This window comes from Arabidopsis lyrata, assembly GCF_000004255.2.
Source record: "Arabidopsis lyrata subsp. lyrata unplaced genomic scaffold ARALYscaffold_3, whole genome shotgun sequence".
Taxonomy (NCBI): Eukaryota; Viridiplantae; Streptophyta; class Magnoliopsida; order Brassicales; family Brassicaceae; genus Arabidopsis; species Arabidopsis lyrata.
In genome coordinates, this window is record NW_003302553.1 from 20,221,897 (window position 1) to 20,242,607 (window position 20,711).

General features: G+C 38.2%; 1 protein-coding gene across 1 annotated transcript; it reads left to right on the plus strand.

Annotated features, from left to right (window-relative positions):
- Positions 1 to 14,276: 14,276 nt before the first annotated feature.
- On the plus strand, positions 14,277 to 17,190 carry LOC9322042 (nodulation protein H). The gene is made up of 6 exons (XM_021033762.1): positions 14,277 to 14,749; positions 15,033 to 15,268; positions 15,347 to 15,605; positions 16,201 to 16,380; positions 16,472 to 16,627; positions 16,711 to 17,190. The coding sequence occupies exons 1-6, from the start codon at positions 14,720 to 14,722 to the stop codon at positions 16,882 to 16,884; spliced, it is 1,035 nt and encodes a 344-aa protein (XP_020889421.1). The 5' UTR covers positions 14,277 to 14,719; the 3' UTR covers positions 16,885 to 17,190.
- The last annotated feature ends 3,521 nt before the right edge of the window (positions 17,191 to 20,711 follow it).

The window sequence follows — 20,711 nt, forward strand, 5'->3', positions numbered from 1 at the left end:
ATTACGAAGGGCTGGTCATTGGACGGGAGAAGGAGATTGACATGTGGAAGAAGAAACTCTCTGCCCTTGAGGCTGAACTCAGTTCTTCTGCCGGCTCCAAGCACGATCTGGAGGACAAGGTCGACAGTTTAACATCCGAGCTTGCGCAGATAAAGGGGGAGCTGCAAGACCAGTACGATCGGAACTACAAACTCCAGGATGAACTTTCTGGTGTTCAGGGTAGACTTCATGAATCCGAATCAACCGCCGATACCTTGAACAACCAACTTATCGAGCTTGACGCGAAGTACAAGGCGCTGGCCAAGTTGCGTGATTCCGAGTTGGCAAGGTCGGCATCGAAGGCCAGAAAGGAGGTTAAGGGACGTGGGATGGAGTTGATCCAAGGGGCCATCCGCTTCATGCAAACCGAGAAGGCTAGGTCAGACTTGGAATCAGACATCAAGGAGCATGAGAGCAACCTGATTCTGTTGGATCAAATCCATGAAGCAGATTTCTCCGAGGAGCAAGAAAGGACCGAACTGTCAACTAATCTTTCTGAAAAACAGAGTCGCTTGGCAGCTCTTCCCACTTCGACCTTCAACCCGCTTGACTTCGAGGAATTCTTTACTGAATCACCTCCTATAAGTGAATCGGGTTTAGACTGGGCAGGTAACGCTTGGCTCCTGACGCTTACCTTTTCTTACCTTGTACCTTATTGACTGGAATTATTATTTCTAGGCTCAAGTGAGACGGAAGACGTTGTCCCGCCCGTAGCTCCTATGGTACCGGAGGTCACTCCGGAGGTTGGTTGTACCGCGGAGGGTGGTCAGGGAGCTTCATCTGATCAAGCGCCAATTAAAGAGGCGGGCGAAACTTTGACAGCTGAGCCGGAGTCCGAGGTGGAGGTCAATCCGTAGTGGCTGTGTCCACTTTAAACTGGGGATTGTCCCATTTAGTTTAAACTTAATTTCAAACTTATTTTTTGGCCTAAGGAGGCTTTATCATTTTTTTTGAACAAGATTTTTGCCTGAGGAGGCTTTTAAACCTTTCTAGGTTACGACCTAAGGGGGTTTGGTTAAAATTATATGCGGGTTTGCAAAGTCCGCTTTTAACCTTTTGTGGCCTTGTGGTTATGCTTTCGAGATTTTTAGGCTGATCAGACCTTTCTCTTTAGAATGCGAGAGCTGAGCTCGGCTTAAAGCCAGTTCCCCACTTCGGGTTTAGTCAACTCGATAAATTTATTGGGCTTGGGCCTTAGAAACTTTTGTAGTTAATGCGACGGTTGCTCTTTCCCTTCTTATAAGTAAGGAAAACGGCTCGTCTTTAATGCAATAACTGCCTTTTCTCGATTTTCCAAAAATGGTTTAAACCACTCGGACACTCTACCATTATTGGATTTATGGTTCCAAGACAAACCCTAAATCATTATAAACAAAGGCTTACCTACCTCCAAGCTTTATTTAACTACGTTTTTTTTTAGAGTCTTACTTGAGTAATATTGCGAGAATGGAAAACGAAAAATTAGCCCCCGTTGATCCCGGCAGCCCACTCTTCTTGTCCGGCGACGGCTTTGAACCGGCCGGCGTTCTCTTCCCTCACGCCGTCTTTCACTTTCCTTCAAAGGAGAAGAAAGAGGCTTGCGATTTTATTGACAAGGTAAATATTTAAAGTTTTTGATTTAAAAACTTTTTGTTTCATCTTATTCACTCATCTTTATGCTAGGTCGCCGACAAGCACCGTCGCTTGTGTGAAGAGAGGCAGCGACTGGGCCTCAAAAGGCAAACACTCAAGGCTCGCATTGCTCGGGTGGAGAGGAAGATACGGGCCTTGGAAAGTGATCCCTTTCAATGGGAATGGCGGAACTTTGACTCTGTCGCTGAGATCCCGAAGATGCTTCGGATGTATCTCCGCGCTAAAGGAGTCCCGGGTCCCGTGAACGCCCCCGTCTGCGCCGTTCCATCTGACAGCGAAGAAGAAGACGAAGAGGAGGCCAGCACCTGTCGGAAACGCGTTCGGGATCATCCCGAAGTGGATGCCAAGAACAAGGCGTCCACTTCGAAGACTAAACCGGCGATGAAGGAGCCTGTTCCTGAGCCTCTTCCATAAATGTTCTTTATCTTCTTCCCTTATTTTAAACTCGTAATGGGCTTCGGCCCCTTTTTATTTATGGAAACATTTGCAACTTTCCTTTCTTTTCAAATATTCTCGGAGATGCGTTTTTTAATGCAGGATCTGTTCGAGGGCATAAATCTCTCCGCGAATCACTCCATCTCTCCGCGAATCACTCAATTTCCCTTTACTCCTCACCATTCTTTTCATTTTAGTAGGTATGGAGTTCAATCTTCGCTGTTCAGAATCTATGCCCGACTTCTCCAGAATCGGAATGATAAACGAAAATGTTCCAAATGAGCCAAGCAGGCAGCCTCCTCCACTTCGCGGCTTCTTGAGATCTCAAATCCGAGCCCCATGTGCTTTGATCAGGGATCTCCCAATCAGAGACCAAGGAACAGCGACGGCGTTCATAGAGGCACTCGAGCTTCAACATCGGAAGCTTATGTTGGAAAAGAGGAGACTCCGGAAGAGGATTAACCGGATGCAACGCAGGCTTACTACGGTGTCAAGAGATCTTCACATCCTTGAATCTCACCCCGGAGAGTGGATTGAGCTTGGAATCTCTGACTTTGCTCGAATTCCGGACTGCATGATGCCAATCCTCGATCTTGCTGGTCAAGGAGTTGAAGTGTTCTGCTCGTCAACAAGATTTTCATAGTCCGAAGTGTACGATGAGGGACATTCCGTCTTTTGAATAAACGTTCTATTTCCAATTTCTTGTATGTTCGCTTAGCCGAACCTTCTATTTGCTTCACTTGTTCGCACAGTCGAACCTTTTTCCTTTAATAAAGAAATAAAACAAATTTTTATTAATAGCTGAACTTGTTTCCGAGCTGCCTACGTACCCATTTCGGGATCAAGCCACACCGTAGTTCATGTACAAAAACAATGCATGTAGCTTTAAACATAAAATTTCTTTAGGTTGATCACATTCCAAGGTCGCTTGACCGGATTGTCTTCTAAGTCTTTCAACCTATAAACACCGTTCCGAACCACTTCGGTAATAATGTAAGGTCCTTCCCAATTAATACCGAGTTTACCGGCACCTTCTTCTTTTTTGTTATCAAAGACGCGCCTTAATATATAATCTCCCACGAAGAAAGGCCTACTTTTAACCTTAGAATTGTAATACCGGGCTGCTGCCTGCTGGTAATTCTGGATCCGAATTAGAGCTTGATCACGCCTTTCATTTATGGTATCTAGTGAATCATTAAGCATTGCTGAATTTTCCTCCTCATTTAACGGTGCTTCTGTTCGGCGAAGTCCGGGCACATTGAGTTCAGCTGGTACTACCGCCTCCATGCCATAAACCAAAGAGAATGGAGTTTCTCCTGTAGATCGCCTAGGGGTTGTACGATAGGCCCACAGGACGGGTTGGAGTTCTTCATACCATCCTCCCTTTAGATGACTTAAGAGTTTCTTGAGATTGCTTAATATTGTCTTGTTCGCGGCTTCAGTTTGACCGTTTCCTTGCGGATATCGTGGAGTAGAATAACTAACTTTGATTCCCCAGTCCACACAAAAGGCATCAAACTCGTGTGAAATGAATTGTGGTCCATTATCAGTGACTATTTCGTATGGAACTCCATGTCGACATATAATGTTTTTCCAAATAAAGGTCTTCACCGCCGAATCCTTGATACCAACATACGCCTCAGCTTCAATCCATTTTGAAAAGTAGTCCGTAAGGACTAAAAGGTACTGTACACCTCGAGTTGATTTGTGCAATGGTCCAATGATGTCCATTGACCACCTCATAAACGGGTATGGGGAGGAAATGGAGGAGAATAATTCCGACGGTTGATGGATCAATGGTGCCAATAATACCCCATTCTTTTAACTTTAAAAGCCATAGCTCTTCCTGATGAATGACTCCCACATAATCCTTCATGCACTTCGCTCATGACGATTTCAACTTCGGGCCCAAAAATGCATAATAGGTAAGGGTCACTGACACCTCGTCTATATAACGCATCCTTTGACAGACAAAATTTCGCGCTAACGATTTTCATTTTCCTAGCCTGCCATTTATTCTTTGGGAGCTCACCTGTCATGATGTAGTGCTTTATTGGCTCCCTCCAGTCAGCCCCCCAGTCTTTAGCCGGAATTTGGTCAACTTTGTGAAATATTCGTGGCTCTGGCTCGGGATGCTCGTTTGGTTCAAGAACATCCTCCTCGATTAACGGCTCGGTTTCTAACATTGTTTCTGGAATCACCTCTTCAGCTAAGACAACGGGTTCCTTGTCAGATGTATTCGATCCCTTTGACTTCCTTCGTTTGTTGGGTGGCGTTTCGATATCTGGTTCGCCACGGTCGCGTGCCGCTGCTCGAGACCTTGTAACGACGAGGGTTTCTTTGCTGTCTTGAATGCTTCGCTCCGAAATGCATTCCACTGGAATAACTCTCTTTAACTCAGGATCTGATGTTGACGCCAATGCGGCAAGTGCATCCGCAGTTGTATTCTCTCCCCGAGGTATGCGGATTAATTCGAATTTCGAGAAATTTTTAGATAAATCCTTCACCACTTCGAGGTATGCTTCCATTCTTGAATCTTTGGCTTCATAGTCTCCATTAAATTGGTTAACTACTAATTGCGAATCGCAATAAGCCAATATTTCCTTAGCTCCAACTCCTTGTGCTAATCGAAGTCCGGCAATCAGGGCTTCGTATTCTGCCTCGTTGTTGGAGGCATTGAATAACAACCGGAATGATTGTTCTAGAATTTCTGATGTTGGAGATTCCAACTTGATTCCCACTCCGGATCCTTGCTTTGTTGAAGACCCGTCTACGTGTAATTTCCAAGTTTGGTTCTCCGGTTGCTCTATCGTTCCAGGTACTGGTAACTCGGTTAAGAAATCTGCTAAAACCTGAGCTTTCATACTGATCCGGCTTTTGAATTCTATATCGTACTCGCTTAACTCCACCGCCCATTTCGCCAAACGTCCGGACTGACTTGGACTATGAAGTATTGTTCGGAGTGGTTGGTTGGTTAATACTTCAACCGGATGGGATTAAAAATATGGGCGCAGCTTCCGAGCCGAAGTTACCACCGCGAGTGCAAGTTTTTCCATCATTGTGTATCTTGTTTCCGGATCCGTCATTGACTTGCTTACGTAGTAAATTGGTTTCTGCTCCCCACGGTCTTCCCGAACCAAGACTCCACTAACCGCGTGACTTGAAACCGACACGTACAAATAAAGTTTTTCATCCACTTCTGGTTTGGACAGTATAGGTGGAGTGGATAAGTATGCCTTAAGCTGCCCAAAAGCTTCTTCGCACTTCTCCTCCCAAAGGAATCCTTTGTTCCCTTTTAGAATTTGGTAGAAAGGTAACGATTTATCTGTTGATCTCGAGATAAAACGATTCAGAGCTGCAATCCGCCCAGTCAACCGTTGTACTTCTTTGAAGTTTCTTGGAGATGGCATGTTTAGAAAGGCGTTAATTTGATTTGGATTGGCTTCAATCCCTCTTTCTGTCACGATATAGCCAAGAAATTCCCCGGATGGGACTCCAAATGTGCATTTCGCCGGGTTCAGCTTCATTTGATACTTATTGAGAATATCAAAGCATTCCTCTAAATGCTTAACGTGATCCTTTTTCTTTAACGATTTAACCAACATATCATCTATGTAGACTTCCATTGTTTTCCCGAGATGATTATGGAACATCTTGTTAACCAACCGTTGATATGTTGCTCCTGCATTTTTCAAACCAAAAGGCATTACCTTGTAACAATAGATACCTCTATCAGTGATAAACGACGTTTTTTCTTGGTCTTCGGGGTTCATCATTATTTGATTATAACCCGAGAAGGCATCCATGAATGTTAACAGCTCGTTCCCAGCGGTGGACTCTACAAGTCGATCTATATGTGGGAGCGGGAAACTATCTTTGGGACATGCTTTATTGAGGTCTGTGAAGTCGATGCAAACCCTATCCTTCCCATTCTTTTTCTTTACAACGACAGTGTTTGCTACCCATTCCGGATATTGCACTTCTCTTATGGACCCTATCTTCAAAAGTTTATCCACTTCGTCATTTACTATTTTCGCTCGCTCCACTCCAAGCTTTCTTCTTTTTTGTTTCACCGGTTTGAAGCTTGGATCCACGTTTAGTTCATGACAAATTATACTTGGATTTATGCCAGGCATGTCCGCTGCTGACCATGCAAACGATGTTTTGTTTTTCCTTAAGAGTTCGATCAATGCTTCTTTTATTTGGCCAGTCAAAGTTGCCCCAATTCGAATTTTCCGGTCCGGCTTGTCTTCTTCCAACACCACTTCGATTACTATATCATCTTTCTTTTGCCCGCTAGCAAATTTTGTTCTTAGTCCTTCTTTTGCGGGCTTCGTTAATTGCTATTGAATCTTCATACGGTGGCTAGCTAGATAACACGTCTGTGAAGCTTCTTGGTCTCCCCGAATTGTTTCTACTCCTCTTGACGTTGGAAATTTGATACATTGATGATATGTAGAGGGGACTGCTTTCATTTGATAAATCCAGGGAGTACCGAGGATGATGTTGTAAGCTGCGGGCTTATCGAAGACAACGAAGTCCACGATCTTCGATACTTTTTTGGCAAGAACCGGTAGCTTGATTGTCCCGAGAGACATGGCTGATTCACTTGTGAATGCAACTAATGGAGACGGAGGCCCCACTATATCCGCCCGACTAATTCCCATTCTTTCTAGAGTACTTAAAAAGATCAAATCGACCGAACTGCCTGTATCTATAAGGATCCTTGATACTTCGAAGTTGGCAACGTCAAGGGTAATGACTAGAGCATCATCATGAGGTCTTTCGAGGTATCGCGTTTCTTCCTCATTAAATGATATTGATGCACCTTGAAAATCGACTTCTTCGCTTAAGCTTGCTTTGAGCAGGATATTTCGTCTATGTTTCTTGATGGAACTTATCGAATCTCCGCAAAATTTGGAACCTCCTAGAATAACATTGATCTTACCCTTAGAATTCCTTGGTTCTTCTTCGTTGGTTAACCTTGGTCTTTTAGAATTTTGATCTTCGGAACTTCCCTTTGCTTCGTGGTATTCCTTGACAAAATCTTTTATATCGAATTTGGAAAGATCTCCACTAGCCCAAAGCTCTGCGAGGTGCCTTTTAAGAACGCTGCAATCCTTGGTTAAATGTCCGGTTACTTTATGAATGTCGCAATATAGACTTTCATCACGGACCCAAGTGTTTGATCTTCCTTTCCCTTGGAATTGCTTTCCGACGGTACTGTTGAAGGGTTGCGACCCAAATTTCCTTGGTCCTTTGCTCTCCCTAGGCTCGAACTTCTTGGTAGGGACGGTGATTACCGGCTTTTCTTGCTTATTTCTTTTGGCAAAACTTTCTTTTTCGTCCTCTACCTCCATCCAGTTGTTCGCGCGAAAGAGTGCATCCTGAATTATGTCTGATTTATGAAGTATTAAGTCTTCTTTAAACCTTGAATCATGTCGCAATCCTTTTCGTAGGGCAGATAAAGCTGATTGCTGCGAGATTCTTGGGAGCTTTGACAGCACTCCTTTGAATTTGGTGATGAAAACTCGAAGCGACTCATTAGATCCTTGCGACAAGTTCTATAGATCGGCATCCGAAACGCTTTTATCCATAAGAATGGAGTATTGCTTTAAGAATACGGCTGATAGTTCGTCGAAATTGCTGATCGAACCCGGCTCTAATTGGGTGACCACATTAGAGCTTGGCCGCATAGATTCTCCGAAAAAAGCTTGCAGTAGCCTGCGTCCTCATCAGCTTCATCCAATTCGACTCTTCCAGCAGCGATCAGAAAAGCTGCGAGATAGCTTTTTGGATCCTCCAATCCGCTGTAAGGGTCCAACTTGAGTTTCCGGGAATCTTTGATCCTCAAACTTGCAATTCGCGAGATGAAAGGTGTTCGCCTAGCTTCTTCAATGACTCGATTGATGTCTGGTTCCGAACTTGTAGCTTGATGAAATTTTGATTTCATTTCTTTTAATTCCTGGCTAACCTTCCTCATGGTCTCGAACTGGTCGAGGTTCTCCTGCTCGTATTGAGCTGCAAGTTGTTCTTCATCTCCGAGCTGTATCTCTTCTTCCAACGTCTGAACTACATTATTAGCAGCATCGGGAGTTGTTTGTCCGCTGGTTTCATTTTGTGCAGCGGAACTTGGCGAGTTGAATATCCCTCTTCGGATTCCCACAAGGTTTCCTGTATTTAAAGAGCGAACACGAGTTTGTATAGTATTGACGTTTTGACTAAGAGATACCTGGGATGTTTGCAACGTATCGACGGCCTTTTCCACGTCCGAGAACTTTTGTGATATGTCCGACATGGTTTGCTGCATAGCTTTGAGGGTTTCAGCCAATGATGTCTCAACGGTGTCTCCTCCGGACATTGTTGCTTATCTCGGAAGTGTAATAAAAAATCTGACCACTCAAGAATCCTATTTCCCCACAGACGGCGCCAAAATGTGGATGTCGGATTCACACACTCAAGTATTTTTATTAATAGGAAAGATGATTCTTGAGGGACAAAAAGTAAGAACGTAAAAAGGCTTATGAATTGCTACAGAAATTGCTATTGTATTTCTTGCTCAAAAGGGAGATCCCTTTACATGACCATTGGCCTTTATATTTATACATAGAGAAATGACATTAAAATGAGTAATTAAGTACAATTATTCCTTCTTAAATGTGTCCGTTTTGATTCCTTGACTTTAATGCTCAACGTTTGAATTTGAGTTGACTCTGATCTTCGTGGGCCTCGCCTTTTCGGCCCAAGTGTCTTTGAACCGACTTACCCGTGTCTTCTACACCGAACTCATGTCACAGTGCAGTCACTTCGGATTCTCGAAGTGGTAACAACCACTTCGACCGTTCCTTCGGCTCATGGGTCCAATGGGCTTCATCCTTTATGGGCCATTATCTTGACTACGTGGCAATCTTTGGTTGGTCTCGGACTTCTGGTGCGGGATCCGACACCAACAACCGTGAGAGCTTTCCTTGATGTTTCTGTTTCACGTGATTGGGAAGTCCATCAAATGGACGTCCACAACGCATTTCTCCACGGCGATTTGGATGAGGAAGTATTCATTCGGTTTCCTCCGGGTTTTCGGACTGATGATAAGACACAAGTGTGTCGTCTCCACAAATCTTTATATGGTCTTAAACAAGCTCCTAGATGTTGGTTTGCGAAGCTTACTACGGCTTTAAAAGAATATGGTTTTGAACAATCACTTTTTGACTATTCATTATTCACACTTGAGGATGCGAATGGTGATCTTAGACTTCATGTTCTTGTTTATGTCGATGACCTCATCGTCTCCGGCAGCTCCGTGGATATTATTCAGAAGTTCAAAGACTATTTGTGCTCTACTTTCAAGATGAAAGATCTCGGGTGGTTAAAATATTTTTTGGGTATTGAAGTGGCTCGGGGTCCTCAAGGTATGTATTTGAGTCAAAGAAAATACATTTTGGATCTTCTCTCTGAGACGGGGTTACTTGGAGCAAAACCGGCTTCGCATCCTATTGAACAGAATCATAAGCTCGCAACTACAACGAGTGCTGCGTTTCCGGATCCGTCTCGTTATCGTCGTTTGGTTGGACGTCTCATTTATTTGGCCCATACGAGACCTGAGTTATCATACACGATTCATCTCCTTTCTCAGTTTATGAATGCACCAAAAACAGAGCATTGGGATGCTGTACTAAGGGTCATACGTTACTTGAAGGGCAATCCGGGACAGGGCATTTTCTTACGGGCTGGTGGTGATTTGAAGATTACGGCTTGGTGTGATTCGGATTATGCAACTTGTCCTGACACTAGCCGTTCACTCACAGCTTGGTTTATTCAACTTGGTGGCTCTCCTTTGTCTTGGAAAACACAGAAGCAGGATACGGTTTCTCGGTCTTCAATTGAGGCCAAATACAAGGCCATGGGAGACACGGTTAGTGAAGTCTTGTGGCTACGGGAATTGCTCACGACTCTCGGGGTGGATTGTTCTTACATTATTCCTCTCTATTGTGATAACATGTCCGCCATTCATTTGAGTAAGAACCCGGTGAATCATGCGAGAACGAAACACGTTGCCAAAGAATATCATTTCATCCGTGATGAGATAGTCCGAGGCGTCATATATCCGCATCATGTTCCTACAAAGCAACAACTCGCGGACATTCTTACTAAGGCTCTTGGTCGACGGGAGTTTGAAGATTTTTTACTCAAGTTGGGTATTCGTGATCTCCATACTCCAACTTGAGGGGGGGGGGGGGGTATTACGGATGTTATGGGCTTGTATTTAGCTAAATGGACCTCGATATGTTATTACTTGGCCCATAAGCTATTAGTGTACAAAGGAATTAGGTTAAACGTTTTTGTGTATGTTGTATAAAAGCCACATTGGCCGCATGAATAAGATTAAGAAAACCTTTACACAAATTAGGTGTTCTTGACACTTGAAGTCCTAAAAACCTTCTGATATATCGTTTACATATCTTGTATAGCTTGTACAATCTATTGAGAATACACATGAATGATCTAAACCTATACTGTTCTTGTTTGGGTCTCTACAGGGCCGGTCCTAATGTGTGGGAGGCATAAAGCAAATCATTGAACATGTAGCCTTATCTTAAAAACAATTTAAATGTATATTTTTACTTATAAATTTTCTGAAAATAAAATGTAAAACTTACTAGATTTTTAATTTTATAGTGCAAAACTAAATAAATCGTACTTAAAAAATAAAGTTTGTATTAAATTTATATACTTCTGATATGAAATTGTTTAGTTTTCAATTACATGTAGTTCCACTTTGATTATAATATCATTTTAAATGTTGAAAAAAATGAGAGATGATAGACTTTGGTGAGAATTGAAAATATATAAACTACAAAGGAAATATTAAATTTAAAAGATATGGAATAAGTAAAAATGGAAAGTATATGAATCATCTGAAGTCGTGAGACATCTTTCTTATTAAGAGAAACATAACACAAATGTCAATATATATAGGAAAAAAATACTAAGCTACACTAAGTATAACGGAATACATGGTTACACATGCCAATTTTAGAAATGTACAACCAACTACACGAAATAAATATATTGCATGCCCACATATACCAACTGTATGACGACATGTGCTCAACATCACGAACATTTTTTTCTGTTACACCAATCATCAAAATTCGGCGTTGACCATCGTTGACCGGTATTGACCAGCATTGACCAACAAAAATATTCAAAAAAATATTTTTATTTATTTTTAAAGAATTATTCTATTGAATCATTTATGGTGTTGTATAATAATTAAAAACACATTCTATATTTAACAAAAAATATTTTGTATGATTCTAATATGGAATAATTGGATTGTATGCCCTAAATTTTATTAGAAATTTGAAATGTATACTATAATTTTAAAAAATTTGAGATGTATCTTACTCTTTTTCCAAAATGACATTTTTGTCCTTAGTTAATAACTAAAAATTCAGAAAACGAAAATAAAATAATTTGATTAGTTAGTTTTTACAAATATTATTTAAAATTCAAAACTAAACTGTTCATATTAAAAAAAAATTATTAACTCAAAATTTTTTATTATTATTTTGTGAAAATGTTAATGATGAAACTAAAACTAATAATTATGATATAAATTATGACTTTTAATTATATAATAAAATTATCTAGATTTTGGGTTGATGTAGTACATTTTTTGGATAATGATTTGTTTAATATTAACTACGAACTTTTACTATATATAATTTAAAAATATTTTTTAGATTTTGTCATTGTTAATATTTTCGAATATATATGCACTATATTTATTTTAAATTTGCTACGAAAATAAATTATATAATTTAAATTTAATTACTCTAAAATAAATTATTTATTTAACTATTATAACTAAAAATGAATATCTCTACTAAAAATATAAATCAACAGTTCAAAAAATCGAAAATGTAAAAAATCAATTAACTAAAATACAAGTCAGCTGTTTTAATATAAGATGATAGGAAAAGAAATTAAGTCGACAAAAATAAAATATTAGTCAACAGTTCAACAAATCAACGTTATCAATAAATCGATGTAAAATTACATAAGTTAATAGTTTAAAAAAGTCGACTAAGTCAAATATCAATCAACCAAAATATAAGTCGACCGTTTTAAAATAAATCGATAGAAAATAAATTTAGTCGACGAAATGAAATATAAGTCGACAGTTAAAAAAATCGACATTATTAATAAATCAACATATAATGAATTAAGTTTACCATGAATAAACATGTCGACAGCAAAAATTATAAATCAATAAACAAGTCAATAGATCAAAAAATCGACTATTTTATAAATCAACTAGTCAAAATATAAGTCGAGTGTTGTAAAATAAATCGACAAGAAAGAAAATTAAGTCAAAAAATGGAAAATAAGTCGAAAGTTAAAAAAAATCGACTTTATCAATAAATCAACCTAGGATGAATAAATTTACCAAAAAATAAGAAGAACTTTTTGTTTATTTATTATAATTTAAATAATTTTTAATTATTGATTTTAAGTAAATTACAAATCTTACTAGTTTTATAAAAAATAATATTTTATATTTTTATCTATTCAAAATTTAGATAATGATTACTCCAAACATTGTAAATAAATTTTTTGATTATTATTATTAAATAATAACGAATTTTACTTATTTTTTAAAAAAATATATTATTTTTAATTTATTAATTTAGAAAATGCTTAAATTAATAAGAAGGGTATTATGGTAAATTCTCAATATAAATAGAGTAGTATTCAAATTACTATAACACTTAGTGTACTTTTCAAATTTCTTATATAATTTAGTATATTTATAAAAATCTTAGTTAATTTTTTCAACTTCAAAACTAAATTAAAATTGAAATAAAATAAATTTTATTAATTATATTAGAAAAATTGAGTATATGACTCTTTAATCTAAAGTTGGCATGGTAAAAAATATAAAGTTTTTTGCTAAAATCAAAATCATAATACATAATTAAAAAATATAGAAAAGTTTACATACTCTTTAGTCTAAATATTATACATTGGTAATTTTTGTAATTAAAATTATTAAAAAACATTCTCGTAATAACGCGTAAACAACAAAAAATGTTGTAATTTTTTTTTAATATATAGCAAATAGAAAATCTAATTATATTGATGTCAGCAAAAACATTTGTAAAATAATAAGTTAATGTTTTTATTGACAATGTAAAAATAAGTAATTCGCGTAATTATTTTTATTTCACTTTTATTTTAGTTTTGAAATTGAAAAAACTAACTAATTATAATAATCAATGTATTAAAACAAAATTTATTTATGTTGAATATAGAATGTAATTTCTTCTTTAATTATACAATATCATAAAAGATTCAATAGAATATTAAAACAAATAAAAATAATTTTTTTGAATATTTTTGTTGGTCAATACCGGTCAACAACGGTTAACGCCGGATTTCGATGATTAGTGTAATATAATAAGATGTTCGTGATGTTGACCACATGACATCATATAGTTGGTATATGTGAGCATGCAATACATCTAGTTCGTGTAGTTGGTTGTACATTTCTAAATTTGACATGTGTAACCATGTATTCCGTTATATTTTGTGTAGCTGAATACCTTTTTTTCCATATATATAACAGATTTACTTTTGGATATTGTGGCCTCAAAATTTTAGTTTTAAATGTGGCCTAAAGCATGATGCTTTGTCCAGTACCGTCTTAATTAATTTGAGGGCCCTTATCAAAACCAAAAAAAAAAGAAAAATTCTTACTAAAAATAATTTTTTTTTAAAATTGGGCCCTTTTTACTTGAAGAAAAATTTGAAATTGGATATGGACCCATGGCAAAAGCCCATGTTGCCTATGGGCAGAGACGGGGCTGGCTTTGTCTGCCCTGGGTCTCTAGTTCGGAGCACTCTATATACAATTTGTCAGTTGTCAAATTACGTTCACAATTACCCAACTTGAGAAAAACTAAACGTAGAGGAAAACAAGAGATCTTACTATGTGGATTAAGTCAAAACATTAACCCAAAAATCCGAAGAATCCAATAACTAAAAAAGCAAAGCATAAGTCAAACCTAAAAAAATGGAATGGGTCACACGTTCTTAAAATACTAATACAATCTCCTCTCTACCTGATGCTTCTTAAATAAAAACATTATAATTAGAAAAAAAAGAAAAAAAAATGTCGGAATCATCCAAAACGGCACCGTTTCATAGCTCAAGAGCTTCGTTCTCGAACTTTGCGCTTCAATTCCCAAAAAGTTTCTTAATTTTCTTTTTCTCCTGTGTAAGTGCAAACATCTAAATTCCCAAGAACCAAAACTAATAATCTTTAATTATTCTAAAGATCCGTAAATTCAAAGCAACATCAACGTTCTTGGCCTTCTCTAATCATTGTTTTATAAACCAAAATTTCTTCGTTTTTTTTTTCCCCCTGAATTTTATAATTTGTATGGGCTGATCAAAGAAAAGCCACTTTCGTGTTTCCAATTTTTTTCATTATTGTGTTTTTTTTTTTTTAGCTGGACTGTGTCTGAAATCTGAATCATTCAATGCCTTTCTAAATCTCTCTCTCTTTCTCCTTCTCTCTCTCTATCTCTCCATCGAAGCAACAGCCATGGGCGACGAACACTCTCTCATCCCAAAGGTACCTTTTTGTTTTCTGGGTCTCCTTTCTTTACACTTAATCTGATTAGGGTTTCTTCTTTTGAGTAATCAAACCCATCATTTTCACGAGTTTTCATTAAACGATTCTGTAAAAATTGAAACTTTTTGCATCTGGGTCTTATGTAATTTTGAATTTTGGTTTTCTTTAAAGCAAATTTAATGATACCCATGTTGTGTTTTGCCCTTGAATTAAGGTTTTTGTTTCTAAAATAAGCAAAAACAAGTCACTTAACATGTGTTGTGTTTTTTTTTTTTGGTTGCAGGATAGTTTTGTCTTCAAGCTTCCTAAAAAATCACCACTTGTGTTAAGAACGGTTGTTCTCTTGTTTGTGATGGTTTGTACTGTTTATATTTGCTCTATTTGTTTGAAGCAAATTGGTGTTGTCCCTAGTGCTGGATTCTTGAATGTTGAAGTGTTTGAGAGACAGTGTCCTGAGCCTAACATTGAACCTTGGGACATACCTTATGTCCATTATCCTAAACCTAAGACTTATAGCAGGTAAAATGAGAGTTCTTTGATTTTGGTTTTGGTTTGTAATGCATATGTGTTGATTTTGTGGGTTGGAATTTTGGTTAGGGAGGAATGTTCGTGCAATCCCGTTAGGTATTTTGCTATTCTCTCGATGCAGAGATCTGGTAGCGGCTGGTTTGAGACTTTACTTAACAATCATACTAACATAAGCTCGAATGGGGAGATCTTTTCGGTTAAAGATAGGAGGGCTAATGTGACGACCATTTTTGAGACCTTGGACAAAGTGTATAACTTAGATTGGTTGAGTAGTGCTTCTAAGAACGAGTGCACCTCTGCTGTTGGATTGAAGTGGATGCTTAATCAGGTAAGGTTCTAAAATGTTAAAAAAAATTGCTTCTCTCTTTATAGGGAATGTTACTTACTGTTTAAAATAGCTTAGATACTGAATTTATCATTTTGTGATTTATGATCTTAGCACAGATTCTACACTTATCAGATGCTCTCTAATTCTGTGTTACTTGGTTAGTGTTCAGGTTATATAATTTCAGTATAGGACTGAGCTATAATAGGTTTTAGATCAGCGCTGCAATCTTTTGCGTTAGATCCCTAAAAGAGAATTTTATGCTTTGGGAAGAACTGTTTTGTGATTGTAATCGCTGATAAAATGTTTTGACTGGTTTGCCATAAAGAAGGATAGGGTTCTGGTTTTGATTGATTTTTGTTTGTACTTCTCGCCCTTGACACATGTGTTTGATTGTAGTCGGATGGTTCTGATCTCTGTAAAAGAAGAATCGAGTTCCAATAGCATTAATGTGTTTGCTTACCTTGTTAGTTCTCATAACTTGGGTTATTGGTGGATTCCTTATACTTTTAACTCACATGATTCTTCTTATTTCATTTTGTGTTTCATCTTGTTTACGTTGTAATGTGATTGGTTGTTGGGGATGAAACATATGCAGGGTCTAATGAAACACCATGAAGAGATAGTAGAATACTTCAAGACCCGAGGCGTGTCTGCTATTTTCCTCTTTAGAAGAAACCTCTTGCGCCGGATGATTTCAGTTCTTGCAAACTCTTACGATAGAGATGCTAAGCCATTACACGGTACTCACAAGTCCCACGTCCATTCCCCTAAAGAGGTTTCTCACACTCTCTCTCTACCTTTTACTCTTTGCATTGTCTGCACATTTGACTCTGTAATCCTAAACAAGTGAAACAAATTGGTTTCAGGCTGAGATATTGGCGCGCTACAAACCATTGATCAACACAACCCTTTTGATACCTGATCTGAAGCAGGTTCAAGAGATGACTTCAAAAGCACTTGCTTACTTTAACACCACCCGGCATATCTTCCTCTACTACGAAGATGTTGTCAAGAACCGCACTGTAAGAACATTGGTTTTTCACAAGGTTCCTAACTAATTTCACTGCACACAGTTGAGCCCGGTTTTTTTGTTTCCCTTCTGCAGAAACTAGATGATGTGCAAGAGTTTCTAAAGGTCCCGAAACTCGATTTAAAGAGTAGGCAAGTGAAGATTCATCATGGTCCATTGTCAAAACACGTACAAAATTGGGAAGAGGTGCAAACAACACTGAAAGGGACCGGTTTCAAAAACTTTCTACTTGAAGATTACCGCAGGTGAATTTAACTCTAGGAGAGAGTGATGTACATAAACCTCTCTCGCAGAAAGGTCAGACCAACTTGTAGGAAAGTTTTGGTAGTGCCACGAACTGGTTTTGCAAGTCTTTTATCTTTTAGTTTTCTCTGTTTTTTTCCAAGTTTTAATCAAGTTGTTAGCTCTTAATTCGATTCATTCTTTACCAGGGAACTAAGAGTTCTATTGTAATCAGAAACACATCTGGTTCATCCTCTTATTTACTTCTAATGATTAGAACAAAGAACAAACATTTGCCACTTTGATTGATAAACTATGAAATTGTTTATTTCATTGGTGTATATGTGATGGGTTATATTATATAGGGAATTTAGTGAAAAAAAAACCTCAACTAAACAATTAACTAGGTATTAACCCGGCTCAAAATTTTGGTTTTAAATATGTTGTAGAAGTGTATTATTTTTTTAATTGTATTCAAAAATGTTAATTGGTTTTAATTAACATTTCTAAAACATATCTAGTTAATTGGTTTTAATTAAATTGTTTTAAAATATATCAATTTTATTCAAAAATGTTAACTAAAATTTTATATGTATATCATATGTTAAATAAAATGTGTTATTTGTGTTATTTTACATTTTGATCAAATCATTTTGCTGCTTGAAAAAGATTAATGAAACGATGATGGAAATAACTAAGATTGTTTGATATTATATATTATTATTTTATTTTTTTCATTGACAATTTACTATTATCTTTTTAAACAAAAAAATTACTATTATCTTAAATTCTTACTTTTGGTATATATATTTTTGTAATTAACTTCTTACTTAACTTTTAGTAGTTTAAAGAATGAAAAGAAAAAACAGAGGAGTGACAACAAGAGCCAAGTGCAAAATTATATCCAATGAAACGTGTTGTAAATTAAGAGAAGACTTATAGGAAAAATCAAAAGAGAGGAGTGATACTAAGATGGTTCATGACAAGAAGAATGGCAACCCATAACGAAGAAAGGAAGATCATCGACGATGAATTAAGAAGAGAAGATTAAGTAGTTTAGAAATCCAAAGAGGTTGCTATAAAATAATGAAGAAGATTATAGAAGTCACCACCATCAAGACAAGATTGAACCGTTGCCATAAAAAGACGAAGAAGAAGCTAAAGTAAAAGGAAGTGGTACAAGCGTGGTGTCAGAGCAGAAGTAGCCAGAGGATACGTTGTCAACATTTCAAAGAAGTTCTAGAAAACACCGTAAAAGCAAAATTCGAGGACGGATTTTATTAAGGGGAGGAGGATGTAATACTCCTCACCAAGACTAAGACTTGTTTGACGAATAGCTATCGAAGAAAAATTTAAGATGGTCGATGAAAAAAAATCAAAAATTGACAATGCACATCAGTTCCGGCAAAAATGGTACGGTACCGGACGAACACGCATCGAATTCGGACACAATCATAATCTGTTTGGTCGTCGGAGAGATGTGTGGTCATGAGGCGAACATGTCATTAAGGACCAGTGCCGGCCCGATCAATTTGGGTGCCCTAAGCAAAATTAAAGCCCATAATTTTTTTTTTTTTAAATTAGATTTTTACCCTTAAAAAAATGTTGTAGTTGTCTCTAAAAACCCACAATATTTTTAAAAGGCCCTACAAAAATTATTGTATATAAAAAAACTTAACAAATTTTTAGGTAAAAAGGCCCTCAAAATTTTGAGACCCTAATCGGTGGCTTCACTGGCTTACCCTCTCCGCCGGGCCTGATTAAGGTGCTTAAAGGGAAATTGCTGTGTAAGCTAGTTGTGAGATTTTGTGGTCGAGAAATAGCCGGTGTCGTCGAGCAGCTTGAGCAGCCTCTAGAATATGTGGACGAGAAGTGGTTGTGTCGTTGAGCTGCTTGTGGGGTAAGCTGCTTTGTAACCTGCTTTACTGAACGAATGGTCCGTGATGCGCCACCCGAACCACCTTGCCACCACATGTTGCCACCGGAGCTAGCTTGGTGTCACGGCGGACACATGTCTGTCCGACAGTTCAACACCGTAGCCTGCCGTGTCGCAACCGGGACCATACGATTTTTCAGCCTACGTGTTCCACCCTCCACCAAAAGGTAAACTGACCTTAGGAAACTATAAATACCGCCATTAGTTCCCATTCACGCCAAAAACCCGAGAAAATTTCTTCGAGAGTCCGTGAGTGAGTTGTCAAGTGTCGGGTGAAGAGCTTCCAAGTAATGTCGAGGCTTTTCCGGGTAAAGTAGTTAGACGTCGGAGATCGAGTAAATTTTAGAGAGAGTCATCGAGCTAAGGTAAGTTTCCGAAGCATGTGTAGTAGCACACGTCTACGTTTTATTTTTAGTAAGTTCTTGGTCGTGTGAAATAGCACACGATTAGGTGGTTAGTTTATTTATTTATTTTTTATATATTTATGAGGTATATTAATTAATTGGATCCTCGGTTATACGATAAGTTTTGTGATCGGGTTATCATTATATATCTTGCTTGTGTTGATGCTTGATTGATGATGATTACTTTGTATTTCAAAGTGGTTAGGTTAGTCAATAGTATAAACGTTACGCTGCCTATTTTTCTATATAACTGTTATGCTGCCAATAAATTGGTATAACTGTTATACTAGGGCAGTTAGACTATTTGTTTGTCTTATTAGGTTGCTAGTATTTATGTGATAGATTACTAGTATTAAGCAGACTATGATTTCTCATATGTTTGTTGTGCATTGTATGAAACTCCGTAACGTTATAGCTTACAAAAGTTTGGAGCGGGTCATGCCCGACCAAGCGTTGCATGACGATGTAGTATAAAGGTGCAAATGTCTTTTAGACTTCTATGTCTAAGAGTGTAGGGAATTGTTAATCCGTTGTTGAACAAGTTCCAATACCGACCTATTGGAGAGGCGAGTACCTTAGAGTTGTCTAGGTGGGATGCGGAGGCGGGGCCGAGTGTCCCAGTGCATGTTCTTGAGGTCTCTCAGACTGCACTGAGGAGAGTTACAGATCTTAGTGTTCCTGAGATTGAGATGGGTCCAGGAGAGGATGATGGTGTGATTGCTTTGTTCACAGATTACTCGGAGGACGAGGAAGAGCGTGTGGAGACACCTATTCATGTCATTGACTTGGAGGAGTATGAGATGGTTGAGTCAGAGGCTGAGCCGGAGATGACTATGTGGGAGGATTACGGTATCCTTCCCGATAGTCCGGTTTAGACCCTTCCTGGATTCGGATCCGTAATTTCTCCGAATTGTGTTGCCTGATGAAGATCAAGTTTTCTCGAGTGATCTTGTGGTGTCGTCGTTGATTCCGGCTTTTACCTATCCGACCCTTCCAGATTCTCCGCTTACCTCACTTTAGAGGGACTATGACGTTATCAGACAAGGTGATACCTTGAGGCCTGAGAAGGAGGTGCTTTTGGCTCCATCTCCCGTGTAGTGGGAGCAATTTTGCTACATTTGCCGCGAGATGGGTCATTACCCGAAGGAGTGCCGTTTCTACCATCCATATAGAGATTCAGCCATCAGATGCTTGACTTCTGATGGGACTGGGCATTATGCCAGTTAGTTTCCGATAGTTAGAGTTGGACCTTTCAAGGAAGCATCTCGAGTGTTTACCTCTGCACCGACTACTGCCTCTACCACGACTGTGTTTGAGGACTACTGGTCCAGACCAAGATGTCCGTGTATTATGTTTAGATATAGGTATGGTTGACCCGTAACGGGTCTAGGGCGAAGGTATGTAGGGTTCTAACCCTTTCTTTTAAAGTATAGTCAGCTTTAGAAGCCTAGTTTCACGAATAAAAACCTTCGCTCACTTATGTACCTTAGGATGGTTTAAATCTTATCAAATAC

Coding starts and splice junctions, on each gene's coding strand:
- LOC9322042 (XM_021033762.1), top strand. CDS start 14,720: ATGGGCGACGAACACTCTCTCATCCCAAAG. Junction 15,606..16,200: donor TGAAGTGGATGCTTAATCAG/GTAAGGTTCTAA, acceptor AAACATATGCAG/GGTCTAATGAAACACCATGA. Junction 16,628..16,710: donor ATGTTGTCAAGAACCGCACT/GTAAGAACATTG, acceptor TCCCTTCTGCAG/AAACTAGATGATGTGCAAGA.